Here is a 17,339-nt window from a genome sequence, read left to right on the forward strand (position 1 = left end):
TAGCACTAAATCTGAAAAACAGCTGGAAATGTCATGGAAGTCATTACACGCTGAGTCTTCCTTGTTTATAATTGCCTCTGCAAGTCCGCCTCATCACTCCAGCGGGGGGCCTGATTTATCTCACAGAAATCCATACTGGTCAAGTTTAAAGATCGTTTCGGTGTTTGTCTTCAGCATAATGATCTTCATAGGACTTCTGGGTGCAGTTAATGGAGGACTGGTTTTATTGGAGAGCCCACAGGGGAATGTCCTTCCCAGTTTACGCCGCCACTGGTTTTATTTGGCAGCAGACGCCCAAAAGGCGTAATGCAGTAAATCCCAGCACCCTCTCTGTGACTGGAGTAACACCGCGGTGAAACACCACACCGGCTGGTCTCGATTCCCTGACCATGTCCACGGTCGTCAGTGCAAAGTAACGGTGTTTAGTGGCACTGGAGCCGGCGTCCAATCAGTTCAGACTAAATGCTTGGACCTGAGGCCAGGTGCAAATTACATCCTGGAACTCTTCTCACAATGTGCTTTTGTAGTTCCTAATTCAGTAATGCTGACCTGATCATATTGGTCTAGAAAGAGTGATTTGCGCCTTCGTTTTGTAGCTGCAGATTCTCCCCAACATCAGGTCTGTCAGACAGATCCATGAACAGACACCCCGTTCATCATTTTTCTTTCATTCATCCATTTTCTGTAACCACTTGTCCTATTCAGGGTTGTGGGGGGTCTGGAGCCAATACCAGAGGCTACAGGCGCTATGCAGGGAACAACCCAGGATGGGGCACCAACCCATCGCAGGGCACACACACACCATTCACTCACACTCAGCCCTATGGGAAATTTGGTAACTCCAGTTAATCTCGGAGTACCTGGAGGAAACCCCACAACGACACAGGCAAAACATGCAAACTCTACACACACGGAGCCGTGGCAGAGACTCGAACCTGGGTCCTAGAGGTGTGAGGCGACAGTGCCAACCGCAGCGTCACCGTGTCACGCTTTTCTCCAAGGCCTTGATCAATAAATTTTGATAAGGATGACCTTTTGTAGCTGTACAGTGTAACTGTGGGCTAAGTGCAGCTTTTGAGTAACAATGCATGCGTTCAGTTTCAGACAAATATGCACCGCTTCATGCCAGCGCGAACAAGTGTATTTTGGGAAATCTGCGCATGAGTTTTGTCGGTTACTCATCACTTATATCCCGGTGATGTTCCTCTGTCCTGGGGGGCAAAGGGGCAGAGTGTTTGGGTGCTGACTAGACTGGCCGAGCCCCAGAGTGGGCTGGTAAACCAGGCTGCTGCCCTGTGGTATCGGGAAAACAGATACAACACCCCTCCCAACAACTGCCTGCCCCCATCGCTGTCAGTCAACACTGTCAGTCGGCAATGAAGGAGAGAAACTTAAGAACCAGAGGGGAAAATAGTCCCTTGAGACTCGTACGCCCCCCCCACCCCGAGATTGAAGCACTGCTTCGCTTGCTGGCGAGGAAGGCAGCTGCTGCAGGCTCTGTCCATCAGGACCAGGGCTGTAATCCACATGATTACAAGGCGGCCCTGTCGGAACTCGTGAGAGGAACCTGGTCCGTTTGAAGTCCTCCTGCTCAGATGAGGATTAGCTCCAAGGTCACGAGGACCCGGATCCGGTGGGAAATCATCCGGTCTCAAAGGCGGCACCAAATGATGACTTTAGAGAATGTGATCTCATGGACCTGGCGGATTTAAGCACATTAAGCAGGTTTGGGTTTGGGCTACAGTTAAAGAGATTTCCCAGGGATTTAATGGGCACTGGCTCTGGTGGCTGTTTTATTTTGGGGGCGGGGTGCAGTTTCCAGAAACTTCTGGACTCTGAAGATCCACATGCTTCAGATTCCACAGAATTTCACTTTCCCTTAATCTTGTATCTACACGGCAGTGAGTTTCCCCCAAATCAGAAACTCTCAAAGGGAACCAATGCACCCCCTCCCCCCCCCCCACCATCTGCGGCATTTATGTCATGCTCAGCCTCTGTTCAGATCATCCTGGTGGGGCACACAGGTTAGCCTCTGCTGGACCTGTACAAGCTGGGAGACACTTAGAAGTCACCCCCAAAGGTGGAGCACAGTTTGGACACAGTTTTGACACAGTAGGTCCCTCCACCAACGCTTCCCAGCAGTCCAGGCACTGTCCTAGGTTTTTTCAACAGCTGGTTCCACCTACCAGCCTCCTGTACCTTGATATTACCTCCACAGCAGAGCGCAGTGAAGAACATGACGCTGGTTATGACAGGCCGGAAAAACATGTATCAGATTGCTGAATCTACTGAATGACTTGAGTCTCCTTGAGAAAAACAGCAGACTCTGCATTTTTCTATGGACTCCCGCCATGCTGTCATGCCGGTTCGGCCTGTAAGTGATGCTGCCTGCGAGGTGATTTACTCTCTACCGTTCCTACACTCCCTCCTTGTATGTGACAGCTGTCTGCAGCTCCCTTCTCAACCTTGGGATCCACAATGAGGTCCTTACTCTTCCTGACGTGAAGCCGCGGATCTTCTCGCACCATCCAGCTGAGTTCTCCAGCAGACACTTGTGCTCCGCCTTTGCCGATACGTCCCACAGTCACAGAATCATCAGAGAACTTCTGAGTTGCACCTGAAAGGGGGGGGGGGGAGAGTAAACAGCAATGGTGACAGTACTGTCACTTGGTGCCTCCTTATGGATGAGCTATGGTTGGTTTTTATGGATCAAGGATCTGCGATCCAGGCGAGCATGTTGTCCCCAAATTGCTCAAGCTTGTCCCCCAGCAGGGATTAGAGCTGGTCCGTCCATCAAGTGAATCCTCATGACGTCCAAGTGGAAGTAGGCTCAGTGACAAGTCAAAAGTTTGGACACACATACTCATAGAAAGGTTTCTTTCTACTATCCTCTACATTCTATAATAATTATAATGACATAAAAACTATAAAATAACAGATAGAATTATGCACCGACCTAAAAAGTAATAATTTGTTTGTGTGGGGCAGTTCTGTGAGTTGGGAATCAGAAGGTTGCTGGTTCAAATCCTGTGGTTGGCTGAGTGATCCCACTATCGAGCCCTTAAGCGAGGCCCTTAACCCCTATTGCCCCATGGACTGGCTGACCGTGCTGTCTCCTCTACACCAGCTTCATGAGGTGGCCTCCTGGGATGCAAGTCCAGCTGTCCTGAAGGAGGTCCCACATAAATGCTGAGCTCTCACTGGCTGCTTTTCCTTCACTCTCTGATCAAACTCTCCAAAACCATTTCTACTGTCTTTAGGTCAGATGGCCAGGTCATGTGATGCGACACTCTATCACTCTCCTTTGTAGGTAGCTTGGCATTTCCAAACTTTTGACTGGTACTGTATGTCTGCCTGATATGCTATAGACTGTACTGCAGGAATGAGAGGACCCAACTTTATTAATTGGGTCGTTTGTGGGATTATGGGCACCGGAGCCTCCTTTCCTGGAATATGCCAAAGGGACGGGATCAGCGAGGTACAGAACCTCTCAGATGGAAAAGCGTTCAGGGCTCAGTGACAGAACATCCTGCCGACTTACCTATCTGTAGCTCTCCTCTCTGCTAACCTGAGCTAACGGGATAGACAGGCCTCAGATGGGGGTGGAGGCTGATGGGGGATGGTTACAAGCCGGGAGGGGGGGGGGACTCCAGGAGGGACCCCCTGCTAGGCTGAAGGCAGCTGTGTCAAACCTGTTGAAGAATAAGTTTAACTCCCCTGCCCTATCCTGGTTCCCCGCTGTACCCGGGCCGTCCATCTTGCCACACCCAGTAGTCCTCTTCGTCTTTTTCCATAATTTGCTAGCCTTTGCTGGAACTGTAGATTAGCCTCCACTGGAATTACCCTGCTGAACTGTACTTGTCATCCCCTGCTGTTTCCTGTAATCAGCCACTGTGGCGCTTTCTCCCTGATACTCAAACTTATAGAGCAGTGTTTCCCAACCCGGTCCCCAGGGACCCACAGCAGTAATGTGGACTGTCTGGCAGCGAGCTGTGAGGGAGCAAAAACATGGACTGTCTGGCAGCGAGCTGTGAGGGAGCAAAAACATGGACTGTCTGCAGGTCCCCAAGGACCGGATTGGGAAACACTGTACTGCAGCGTATTGATGGTACTGTATGATCTAAAGGCCAGCCAATCGTGGCTGTGAGCTCAGCACGGCCCAAGTTAGGGACAGTATCAGCCCGGACCCTCTCCTCCTTCTGCGTGCCTTGGCACTGTAAAGTGTGGATTATTATTTCAGGTGAGAACAGGCTATAAAACACTCCGAGGGACGTTTGGTCGTCTCATTTGTCTTGTTCAGATGGAGCTGCTTTTCTTCCAAAGTGAGAAAACAAGCTTTGCGGTGTCGTCGCTGACAACAGGACACTCAGCCAGAAAGCGCTGATTTACAGGTTATAAAGCTCCCTGCTTCGTGACTTGGTGTGATTATGACATCATGACGTGTGGATGGGATGTTGCTGGCAGAGCTGCAGTGCATTCATACAGGCACAGATGAACAAAGGAAAAGATTTGTCAGGTACAGACAAACTAGAGGACTTTTGTGTTTCTACTGGGATATAGTTAAGGGTTACTTATTGATTTGCTGATATGGAGAGAGGTCATGGCGTGGAGAGATGGCAGCTCTTAGTGTTCGTGTTTGTGCTTCATGTGTGACACCTCTCTCTCTCTCGTCACCTCACCGTTTGTCTCAGAGCAGCTGACCAGTTTGCCACAAGCAGGACCAAGTTTGTTGCAGGGGACAAAAACAAGGATGGGGGCAGTCAGTAGATCACTCAGGACAGGCCGACTCGAAACAGGGCAGGAGGAATGTACATGCAAGACGGAGATGATTTGGGCCAGGAAGCCAGACGGTCCGGATGCCATCCACAACGGCGAAGCGGTACCTGCTGGAGCCAGAATCCAGCTTGCGGTCTTGGCAGTCGCTTCTCATTAAGGAGCATCTTGTAAAGCGATCTCTCGCATTTAATCAGAGGTTAAACGCTTCCTGCCGAGGTCTCCCCATTGGTGGTCAGGCAGCGGTTCACTTGAAATGCTTGAAAAGTACTAAATAGGTACTAAAAATACCACAACTCTCAGGACTGATTATGTGAGGGGGATTCGGCATCACGTTGTCTTCTACGTTCATCCATCAGCCACCAATGGACAGCTACCGATGCTGAGCAGCAGCAGGTCGTCCCCCGTGGCCCTTGTCGTCCCCCCTCGTGCCCCGGCTTTCACTCGCGTGCTGGTCTGCGGCGATTTTCCTCGCGGTGACTCCCCAAGTCTTGCTAGATGAGGTTTGTCTAAATTGGCCTCAGTTTGGTTTTCTAGGGTTCTCAGCTGATCCGATGACTCACCGAAATGGGGCCTGGAGCTTCCCCAAAGCACCAGCCACTACTTCACCGTGCACCTTATGCTATTTATTCAGAGCCGGGGCAGGAAGGGCGATTTCCTACCAATGAAATTGCGATTTCATTGTTGGTAACTTTTTTGGCGGGTGGGGGAGGTTTCCATGTATTTGTGCATTATGCTCATACATATACAGGATGCGTAGGGAAGCTTCCTTTTCAGGAGCTGCTGAGCCGGGTTCGAGGGCAGCATTCTGCTCTGAAGTCACCAGAAGCACCGACCTACAAGAAGTAGAGAACGAAAGTCCATCTCAACCTCCCCCCACCACCTGCTGAGATGGTTGGATCACTATGGCAACCTCAGCTTGGCCTCCGTTTCCCGCAGCAACACCAGACCTGGACCCAGTTGACTATGTAGAGAAACCCGCCACCCCCCCCTCGTTTGGGCAGACCTGCGGTCATGAAAAGCCCAGAATGAGACCCGTTCCGATGTGGGAAAGGTGTGGAGATCACGCTTACATTCCGGTAGGGTTGTCAGGAGAGATTGATGACTGCACGGGTTCATGAGTTTCGGTCTGGAGTTTGGAAGCTCTTTGCTTACTCATGGTACAACTAGGAAAGGCCGTCAGAGGGCCGTAGTCAGGGATTAAAATTCAGGGCAGAACCTGGAAAAGCAAGCCCGGGATTGGGTTTCAGATTGGCAGAGGTTCCCCTCTCGTAGCTCATTCAGGGCAGTAAGAGGTCGGTCCTCTCTCTGGTGGTCTCATGAAGACCCAACATGAGAAACTTGGCTAACAGGAGGCTAACGTTTCATATTCACCAGCCAAAGCACAGCTCGGGGTAAATAGGGGCCATTTCTCGCTCACGTTGACTTTCGGGTTCCTCATTAATTGGCTAGTTCGCAGATGTCATTTACAATTTTGTGTTTTCTGCATTTTCTTCTGCTGAGGCCATTTTTGGCTAACCTTAGCCCTGGGGCGCCTCACAGACCCTGAGGTAGCTTCCCACAGTGCCACAAGCCCAGATCTCCATCCCTAGCTATTCTCTTGCGAGTCTCCTCCCAAGTCCAACCGCCATATGTGTCAGAAATATCACACACGTAGACAAACTCAGCAGTTATTTATTTAAGCTCCCAATCAAAATCCCACGTAGGACATACTGGCTGGGTTTTTCATGAAATTATTCTCACATTAGCCGTGTCATAACTTTTCAGACCACATCCCAGAAACCATCTCTGTCTCTTTCCCTTCCTTCTGACCATTTGTTATGAAACAAACCCGTTTTCATGCATTCAAATATGAACGAAAGAGTCGTTTTTGTTTTTGTTAAGCAATAAATTGCTTCCATCTGTGGTTGCTTTTCTTTATTGGGTTTCGTTTTAGTGGCTGATTTCAGATCAGATATGCATCCTCCAAGCACGACTCTTATCTTTTTTCACGTTTGAAATTAATAGCAAATAGATCAGGACGCCAAAATGTATCCAAATGCACGCGTCATGTTTTTAAGGTCTGTGTGGCAAATTTGAATATAATTTGCCGCCATGGTGTAACGCTGGTCCTGGAACTGCCATGTGGGCTAAAACTGCCGATGGCCATCAAGAATTTTTCCTCCCAGTATGTTTGCAATAATCAGAGTCACGTTCTTTGCTTTAATTCTGCATTCTGTGCCATTTCCCGATGGTCGCTTTTCGGGGGTGGAGGGGCAGCGTGAGGGAAATTTGAAATGGATTGAATATTATTTATATTCCCCGTTGCTTTTCAAAAGCCTCTTTTCAGGTAAAACTTTTCAGCAAAACATAGTCAGTGATATTTTTTAAATGACAGTATAGGCTCTGCCATTGGTTCTTCTCTTCCAATGCAATATAGGATGAATTCTCATGGATTCGTACCTACAGAACAGAAAAGGTTTTCAGTAAAGGCCTTTTTACCACAAATCTAACATTGATAAACACGTTATTCATCCGAGTTATTCAAATCGCTAAAATGGAAATAAGGGGAGGTTTAACGCCGATAGATTATAGCTCATTGAGGTTAGTGGCGAATCTAATGAGTGACTGATGTACTGCTGTGATCTTTCCAGCCTAAATGCTCTGACAAATTACCTGTGATCAGTAGTACTGGACGAGTGGGACGGCGAATCGGCTGTCAGGCGAAGAATTACTAGCTAAATTGTACAAAATAGTGTATTCGTGCTGAAAAGGGAAAGATTGGCAACTGCTGGCTAGCTCTGGCATTCATTCTTCCCGGGGTACAGTGGGGGGTGAAACCCGCTCCCTGGGCATGGGTGGGGTCTCGGTTAGAGTCCCAGAAAGTTTCAGGGTTTATTAACCTATCAGCCTCACATAATTAGGCATGGATGAGCCTCTATGGGTCAAAGCCAATTCCTTAAAATAAAAAAAAATCACAGTCTTTTTGTTTTTGTCCATTGGATTTTCCCTTGGGTCTTCTTTTCTTGTCTATCCCTTCTGTCATGAACGCTTCCAATGTGTGAATAATGACTTGTGTGATACAGGTTTTCATTAAATACAATATATAAATCGAGCTAAAGTGAGCCTAAAGCTCAAATTACTCTACACACGGTCAGAGACACTAATCACAGCGACGTACAGCTGACACGTGGTGTTTTATTATTCTGATCTAAGTATTGAAGTATTTGTATGGGTGTTAGTGCAGTACATCAGTTACTCACAGACAAAACGCCCAACAGGAGCTATTTACTGAGCAGCTCATTTCTGTTGAATTCATTTACTTTTCATTTAGTACATTTTACAAAGCAAAACTGTAACCATCTACCACCAGCTATACTAATATATCAGAGCTATACTAAGCTATTTAGCAGGCATATTTCAAGCTGAAATATCTAATCAGCTTTTACAAGACCACATATCCCAGTTGCTGGGGAAAGCGAACTTCCCAGTATGCCAGTTAGTCTTCGCCTTCCATTTTGGCCAGTGATTCTCTTGACTTGCGCCAGGTTCTCTGTCAGAGCATAGAAAAATGCCACGTTTCTTTGAGCAAGACTGACTGAAATCAGTCCGTTTCGCCAGGAAATGCTCAGTTTGGGCAAAAACCTCAGAAGAAATATTTGGAAATTGAAGTAGCTGGCAACACAACGACTGCAGCTGTAATCTAACAGGAATTAGCAGGAATTAGCTGGACATTTTTTGCAGGAGTTTAGAGCTGTACTGAATCACAAGAGATTACGTCCGTGTTGCTGTTTGGGCTGAGAGCCCTGTAACCCACTCTAATGACTCTCAGTTGGTGTGGTGTAGGTCACCGGGACTCTTATGGAGTCCGCGGACCCAGACCGGTGCAAAATCACTGTTCATCATGTTGATAAATCCAGGAACTGTGCAAAAATGGCAGGAATCATTTCCACAACCACTCAGAAAGAAGCATATTCACAGTTTTAATGACAGGTAATCACCTGAGGCGGATGGGGAGGGGGGATTATGTTTTAACGTTATTACGGTATTTTCTGGAATTCCGTTACATTCTGTGCAGCCCGAGGGGGAAAGATGGCGGCTCGATCGTAACAGGCCTTTCTTCTTGTTGCGTTTCCGTGCGACTCCATAAAAATTCATCTGATGCGGCGACAGAATAAAGGGCGGCACGGCTCCAGCCAGCCGGCGCGGCCCCCGGCCCGCAGAGCCCTTCAAAAGCCCGGCGCGCCCCCATGTTTATGCATGTACACCGTGCACAGGTACGAACAAGAAAATCCCTGTTAAGTTGTCTTGTGCCACTTTGTTGCGAGCTGTCCCGCCGATGTGCGGAATGTGGAGGGGCCGCGTGAAGCCCCCAGACTCGGCGTGGGGGGGCTTTCAAAGGCCGGTGTGAGCCTTCAGTAGCTCCGCCAGACCCCCCCCCCCCAAAAAAAAAAACCTCTGGACTCCCCATCACAGTTTGCCCGTGGTCACATTCCATCATCCTCTCTCTTATCGAGTCTGTCCGACTCCAACATCAAATGCACTCCAATCTCTCCACCCCCCCCCTTCCGGCAGACAGACCTGCCATCTGATCGATACGATAGAGGTCACTCAGAAGCGGGGGTGGAAAAAATGGAACAAGAGAGCCATTATTTTAGTTGGTTTTTAATGCTATTTAATTATTATTCATTAATATTCATTGCAGAAAATTCTTATTTGCAGATAAGACAATATCTCTGCAAGTATTTAGCACGAGAAAATAACTATGTAAAATATTAAATTTAAATGAAATGCTTGGTATAACATCCATGTAACGACACATTGTTTTCACCATTGTACTTATCAATACCAGCCTCTTGCCATAAAAATACTGGCGTGAACCCGGCCACCCACGCAGAACCACTCAGCACGTGTGGTTATAAATAAGCCCCCATTGCCAGGGTTCGGTGAAGCAGAACGCGCCCCCCCCTGTCATTAATTACGGGGTATTTGTGAGGTTTGGTTATAATTTTCATGACAGTGACAGTAGCTTGTTTATAGCATTTGACTGGAAAGTGATTGGGTGGCGGGTGTGAATTTGGTGCCACTCGTGTGTTGAGTGTGAGCCCTGGTGCCTTCCTGTCACGCTTGCTGTGTCCTGGCCCACTGTGCTGGGATGACCCATTCTGTCCCCTGTGTGTCTCCTCAGGACTGCGGCCTGGTGGTCCAGCCCGATCTGCCCTGTGGCCTGGAACCCCTGTCCCGTGCTGCCGCCCCCACAAGGCCTTGCCTGTCCGGAGATGCTCCAGGTCACCACCCCCCCCCCCCGAACAGACACGTGTACACACATAAAACAAAATTAAAACACATGCACGCAATCTGCAAATATAGACGCTCCCCAGATTACGATGGGTAAGTGTTTTTCACTTTCAGTACATCATTCAATAAATTATTGATATTCAACACTTGCATTTTTTGCCTTATAGTATTTTCGCCTTGCAATAGGTTTATCGGAACGTAACCCCCGTCGTAACCTGGGGAGAGGCTGTACATTGCAAAGCCAGAGCAACCATCTGAGCCAGAAATTGACTGTGTATCTGTGAGATTCTGACTTAACAAAGAAGGCTTGCTGCTCTATCTTACTACCAGTGAGGGAATCTTCTTAAGTGTTCCACAGGTGTTTGGTCATCGAGGCTTTGTGTCCTTCTGGGGGTCATGCAACCTCATTTATAAATTGACAATGAATCCAATGTCCTGAAATGTCCCCTAAGGCTACTATAAACTCTCTGGAGACATTTTATAATGTGACAATTGCCGACTCTTTGACAAGCTTGATGAATATGATCAAACTGTGTGATAGGAATTGATCAAATATTCCCTTTTTTCATTTCTGTTTCATGCCATTTGTCAGTCTCGCATAACTAAACACCAGCAGCTTTTACTGGGGGGGGGGGGGGGTCATGGTGGGTCGGCATTTGACATAAATGCCAAAGTTTTAAGGGGCGACCTGAATTTATAGCATAAACAAAATGTCAGGTTGGTCCTGGTGAGAGGAACGGTGTCAGGGTCACAGCTGGCCTCTCGGTGGAGGACGTCCGTAAAGGTGATTAAGCGTGAGCTCGTCGTGGCGAGCCGAGCGATGGGGGTGCGGGGTCGTGCTTGTGAGGACGGAGAGCATAGACAGATGGGACAGACACACACCCATGCTGGGAAGGTGAACCGGGTGAGGAGGTTGAGAAGGTACTCCCCCCCCCCCCCCCCCCAGGCATTACTTCACAGCAAAGTTTTAGAACCCTCTAAGGAGACCCATCCTCACCCCGACCCACCCCCACGGAGATGAGTATTTCCACTCCCTTCCTCCATCACTTCCCCCCTTATCACCCGGCTGAAATGCTGAGGCATTGCTGAATTAATACCTGGTAAACATCAGAAGTGCGAAACCGTAAATATCATGTAACTGTGACCGTTATAAATCATCCCGCCAAATACCGCTGATGCACATACGTATTTTTTACACACTTTCTTTTTTACTTGAAATTTCTGATCAGTGTGAGACATTCGGGCTCATAGGGCATCTTTGTCTGTCTGCCCGCAGGTCGCTGGGTTGTTCCGTGTCTCAGTTGCGCTGACAACAGAACCTGTGACTGGAGGGTGGTATCCTGGCAACCGGATGATTGCTACTACCCCGTGCTGGACGGGCGCCAGCTTCGGGACTGCATGCTGGGCAGGAAGGTGATGATGGGGCCGTGGGTCTATAGACATGCCATCAGCATGTGTTTTTCTGGTTCTTTTGGTGTGTTTGAGGTTCTGCCTGCTCATAGGGTTCCTCCAGCGGAACTGGTTCATCCAAATTGCCTTTAGTGTGAGTGTGTGTCCTGGAATGAACTATCCCCCTATGCGGGGTGCCCCTGCCTCATGCCCTATGCGTCCTGGCATGGGTTCCAGCTTTACAGAGACCCTGTAAGTGGTTATGGGAGATGGAGAGAGGGGTACAAAATGTCAAAACCCAGCAGGTCCTCTTCTGGGACTGATAACCTGAAACCTGGAAGACAAGTTGCACAACAGAACCATGCAATATGAAACAGAACCTGGCAGATCCGGTTTAAATGATGCTTTATTGACACTTACTGCTGTTTTCGAGAGGTTAAACAGGTGCCAAAGTTCATTCATAGAGTTTTAAATACAGAAGGTGTATAGATAACCCTACACAGATAAAACAAGGACATTTTCATTGCAGGGTTTTTTTTTCCCTGCAGACCTCCTGAATTTCATCTGAACAAACACAACCAGAACCAGGCTGGGTCTGTTTTTTATTTGTATTATTTCTTTAGAGATTTGAGAGACGTCCTAGACGCCTCTGTTCCACTCCGCGGAGGAGCCAGCCGCAAAATGCCACCAACACGGCTCCAAGTAGCTGAAAACCATCAAACACACAGGTGCTGACAGACCGTGTACCGTAGACTGAGCGCCACCCGGCTGGTACTCGGACCTGGACGCTCACTCTGGCCCTGAAAGCAGGCCCAGGTGAATACCCGAGGGCATGACTACAAGGATTTAGTCTGTTTGAGTGAACAGCTTCCAATTTAACTCCTGACCGTGGGAAGATGTTCCAAGTGCACAAGGCTAATATTTTGAACATGGGTCCCATCGCTGCGTGTAACAACAGCATTTTATGAGGGACTAAACCTTGGGTTTTCCAGTATATGTATCTATTTCTGATTCATTCTGCAAACATGATTGTGGGGTTCCTGCAGGAAGGTCTACATACATCAACGTGACAAGCTAGTCCGGTTCGATTTGTCTGGGGAATTCCCAGTGGACTTCATAAGGGTGAAACGGCCACTCAGTCGAATTCACCCAGAATGCCCCAACTGCAAGAATTTCTTGGACTGCTCCTAGTTGCAGCCTCCGGCTAAATGAATCACAGGCTCAACAAAACAAAATAGTAAATTGTTTTGGGATGGAATGGAGCACAGGGACGATGTCATCCAAAGCAGCTCCAGATTGTTCCCCAGACACCTTCTCTCTTACTCACTCTGTCTGAGTGATAAAAGGTTCAGTACATGCAGAGAATTAAACGAACATTGTCTGGATGGAGTCACAACAGGACATGGAATTCCCATGGCTTCCTGAGACATGTGTAACTAGCCTGTTGTGTGAAAGCACTTGGAAACAGTTTAGGGTGCATCAAAATCCTCACGACTTTCAAGGGCTTGGGTTTTTGAATGCCGACATTAAAGTAAAAAAATTGTTCTGTTTTTTATTGCCGTCTGAACATCTTCTGACTTTGGGAGTGTCCAAAAGACAGCGACGCTGTGCGGGAGGCAGCGGTTTGGATGTCAGCCCACTCCTGCTTCTCTGACACGCCGCAGTTTCCTCCTTCTCGTAGAGTTAATCGCCCGTGAAATAGGACAGCATTTCGAGCGTCACTGGTGTCACTGGTGTCACTGGTGGCTCCCAGGAAACACAAACACTGCTGGCTGGAGAGCTCCATTCACCAGCTCCCTGCTGTTTCCCATGTGCCCAGTGGGGCGAAGGTCAACGGTTTTACCGGCAAGTGGCCAAAGGCGCTGGGTCTCCTGGGTCGCCAGATTTAATGTGATCCACATGAGCGGCCCTGTCTCTCCTCATCACTCGGACCATTACGGTTCTCTCTCTGCTCAAAAGAATAGCAAAACTCGACGGCTGCCCAGGGCAGAAATCCCATCCCTGTAGCGATTGGCTCTGAGGGACCTCATCTCTAAAGATAACATTCACTACAGAAACTGCAACAATCTTTTCCAAATAACGTATCAGTTCTTGGCTACGTTGTTCAGTCGTAATGGTGCTTCTGGGAATTCTCGACAGGTCCTGTTCATCGGAGACTCCACTAACCGTGGGATGATGTACTACTTCATGGAGCGAGTCAACGGTACCCTGGAGGCCTGGGACAAGGCCCACGACACCATCATGTACCATAATGTCAACGACGGCGGTACCCTCATCAGTTACTCCTATTACCCGCAGTTCTGGCTGGACAGAAGCCAGAGGCCCACTTTCGAGAGAGCTCTCCAGCAGCTCATCGAGAGGTACGACACCCGGGGTCAGGGAACCGGATCTTTAAGCTCCTCTTGGTCTGACCTTCTGCCCACCAGATCCCTCTATCTTCATTTCAGGTCCCATCCACTGGAGAACTCGCCTCAGACAGTGCTGGTTGTTGGAGGAGTACAGTGGCTCACCCCCAATCATCTGAAGATCCTGCAGCAGGTCCTCAAACGGTACATTTCTTATTTAAACTAGACCAGAAGGTGTAATTTGGGGAAACCAAATCCCTGTCACAGATCATAACAGCAGTTTGTTCTAGGAGTCTTTTTTCATTTCCTTTCCTGTGGCTTGTTAATGGACAGAATATAGTTAGTTGTCTGTTTTACGAGTTGAAAGACATAGAGTAAGTGTTTGTATTCTGGGGTGTTTATGAGTATGTTCCGCATTAGTGAATGAAACTAGATATTAAAGCCAGTCTCTATGGTGATATTTCTGTTTCAGCTCATCATTGTTCACTGTATTTTTCACTCGCTACACGTAGAGCAACAGTAACTGGCCACAACTTTTTTGGGCACAGATTGTGCAGGCGTGTGCAGTGGAGGGAAATTAATTTGTCCTTGAGTATGGCGGGACGCTCATGTTCTTGAGGAACACTCCTCCATGTGATCCATTCTGCTGTCTCTCCTTCATCCGTCGCTTTCTTCCAGGGAAAACCTCCACAAAATTCTGGTGATGGTGAAGACCATTGGAATGGGCTTCCATCTCCCAGTGGATGGAATTCATTCCTTGTCTCTGGTGAGTTCTGCATTGTTCTGCGCTCCAGCATTACTAAACTCATGCATAATCAGTTGCCAAAATTAGCAACATATGATATTTGTGAAAGCTTGCTTTATTAATGGAACCCAGCGTGATTCACATAATATTGGCTGTATAATCACTATATATTATCCGTGATATATTGTAAGTCTGTTGTACCAGCACAGTTTGCATTTCTGTGGAGTCCTTTCAAATCTATTTCTCATACCTCCCATCAGAGAGGAGTGCAGGAGCTTCATAGCCTGAACCAGAACATTCTCACGACCGCAAAGCTTTATGGGTATGAGGTCATCGACACCCTCAGCGTAACTATGGGTCGATACAAGGAGTTCCTTCAGGGAAAATGCGCGTGCCACTTTCACGAGGTACCGTCAGTCGCTCCATGCCGTTACGTATAAACATTTTCATTGAGAAAAAGCTTTTATCAAAGCAACATACTTTGCAGAAAGCCTGGAACAGTAGAGGGGTAGAGGTCTTGTTCGAGAGCCCAATACTGATATCACTTTGCTGACAATGGGATATGAACCCGCAATCTTATGGTGACTAGCACAGCTGCCTTTTACTAAGTCTTCACACATTTGGTTTTATGTTTATTATTCCATGTAGTAGCATATTTGTACAGCCCCTGGCTTAAAATTAAGTCAAAACTCCGGTTTAAGAAACACTTTCTCACCAATGATTTCTTAGTGTTTCCCTGAGAGACGAGAACGCCTCCTGTCAAATCACAGGACAGTTAAAGATACGACTGTCTCTCTCGGTTAGACATTCAAGGCAGCTGCCACTTTCCGAAAACACCGCTGCTCCAGCCCGTGCGTGGGACCCGTTAATGAGCAATTAAGCAATTACAGACGGGGCTGATTTTCATTAGCTAGCGCAGTGCATGTTGGTACCAGATGTGCGGTGACGTTTGTCCTGAGCGTGATCCTGTTCGAGCGGCACGAGTTTCTAATGATGTGGGTGCCGCTGGCCAGCGGCAACATTCTTCACCACTTAACTGTGGCTAATTCCCTTCAGTAAGGCTGAAACGAGAGAAGGGAGGACTGCTGACACCCAAACACGTCGAAGGCTGTATAGAGCTCTGATTTACGCTGGGCATAATCTTTCTTTTTGTCGAGTAACACGCTACTATTCCACATTAATGTCTGTGACTACATTATGTAATGTTCACAGTTCCACCCCACTGAAAAAATGTAGCTAAATAAACCAGAAACAAAGGAATGAAATTAAGTTAAAATGCATCGTTTCTTAATAGCTGAATATAGTAATGTTTCATATGATTTTGTCTTGCATCTGAATTTGGAAAGAGCAGATTGTGGTGCAAAGGATTATGGGTGAGCTGTCTGTGACTTTCCGCAGGTTGGAAAGCTTGCATTTCCCAAAGGGCCTCAGCACAGGGACGCAACGCTGTACCGACAAGCAGCTGAGACGTGGCTCGGACCCAGCGGGACGCTGGATCTTCAGGAGCCGGGCTCCAGGGCAGATTCGTCCTATCACGTCAAAGGTCCCGTGAACCAGGTCTACTCAGAGGTCCTTCTCAGCAGGATGTGTGGCATAAAGTCAAGGAACATAGCTGCTGGGCCTCGCTGAAGTGAAGACTACCGCAGTGTGTGTGTGTCTGTGTGCGTGTGTCACTTCAGTCATGAAAGCAGTTCCTGGAAGGTCACTACACTTTGTTCCCCTCTGATTGGCTCAGAGTCGACCCAAGTCACGTGACTTCTGGCTCTGTGCAGGGACCACAGATTGGTGGGATGAGGAGAGACTATGTGGACTTGAAGTCTTCCCAATACTGAGAGAGAGAGAGAGAGAGAGAGAGAGAGAGAGAGAGGGAAACTGCATTGATTTATTCTGGTGCAAACCGCTCTGAACAAAAAACCACAGCAAACACTGCTGATGCTTCCATAGGCTGTCAGGAGAAACACAATGTTTTCATAATGCTGCTGGGATGTTTATGCGCAATGGACTGAAAGAGCAGGCGAGTGGCGGATGACATTGTGGGGACGTCCGCAGGGCACGTGGGTACGAGTGCCTTTCTACAGATGGCCCAGCTTCCTCTGTACTGTATACCTCACTACTTTAAAATGTTTAATCATGTGAAATGCCAAAGATCTTTTGTATAGTTAAGCAAATGTATTATTTCCTATATTCCTATAAACATATATATATATATCTGCACATATATATTTTTACAAACTTTGAGTGAAACTGATGAAAGAACAGTATTTGTCGACTGATAATGTATTATTATGTATGTATACTTTTCTGTATTTTTCTAGCAAATATTCGATTGGTAATTGAAGTGTTTTCACCTCTATCTTTTGTACAGTGAGATTTGGGTTTGAAATGAGAACCGAACTGGTTTGTGGGAATGAAAAGTTATTTTTTAAAATTGAATACATTATTTCTATCAATAATAAAATATGTAACCTTGCACAAACTGCAAACTAGGCAGGATTCATATTTATCGATTTCAGGCTGCTTTGTATGTTGCTTTGCATAAACAGTAAGATGCTGATGAAGGAATAAACGTGTATTGCACTGTAATAATTGTATAAATATTGTGGTTTTTTGCAGGTAAACGTTTTATTAAAACATTTTCCAATGTAGCTTTGTCTCTTGCATTGTTCCTGAGCTAAAACTGAGATGATACATTTAGGTATAAAATGTAGCACTTAAATAATTTAGCCTATTTCAGCAGCATGAAACAAAGCAGAAAAAATACATAGCGTTGTTTTTAATTCTATGTTTGTTTCGACAACTCAATACATGGC

The 17,339-nt window shown here is 47.3% G+C and overlaps 1 protein-coding gene across 1 annotated transcript in view; it reads left to right on the plus strand.

Annotated features, from left to right (window-relative positions):
- cped1 (cadherin-like and PC-esterase domain containing 1) overlaps positions 1-17,174 on the plus strand; it is a 45,383-nt gene extending 28,209 nt beyond the window's left edge. Inside the window, exons 16-22 of the mRNA XM_023812686.2 lie at positions 9,941-10,040; positions 11,327-11,463; positions 13,579-13,799; positions 13,887-13,988; positions 14,463-14,550; positions 14,790-14,936; positions 15,928-17,174. Coding sequence (XP_023668454.2) covers positions 9,941-10,040; positions 11,327-11,463; positions 13,579-13,799; positions 13,887-13,988; positions 14,463-14,550; positions 14,790-14,936; positions 15,928-16,158 — 1,026 coding nt within the window. The 3' untranslated portion in view covers positions 16,159-17,174. The remainder of the gene's footprint in view (positions 1-9,940; positions 10,041-11,326; positions 11,464-13,578; positions 13,800-13,886; positions 13,989-14,462; positions 14,551-14,789; positions 14,937-15,927) is intronic.
- The last annotated feature ends 165 nt before the right edge of the window (positions 17,175-17,339 follow it).

This window comes from Paramormyrops kingsleyae, chromosome 3, assembly GCF_048594095.1.
Source record: "Paramormyrops kingsleyae isolate MSU_618 chromosome 3, PKINGS_0.4, whole genome shotgun sequence".
In the NCBI taxonomy this organism is placed as follows: Eukaryota; Metazoa; Chordata; class Actinopteri; order Osteoglossiformes; family Mormyridae; genus Paramormyrops; species Paramormyrops kingsleyae.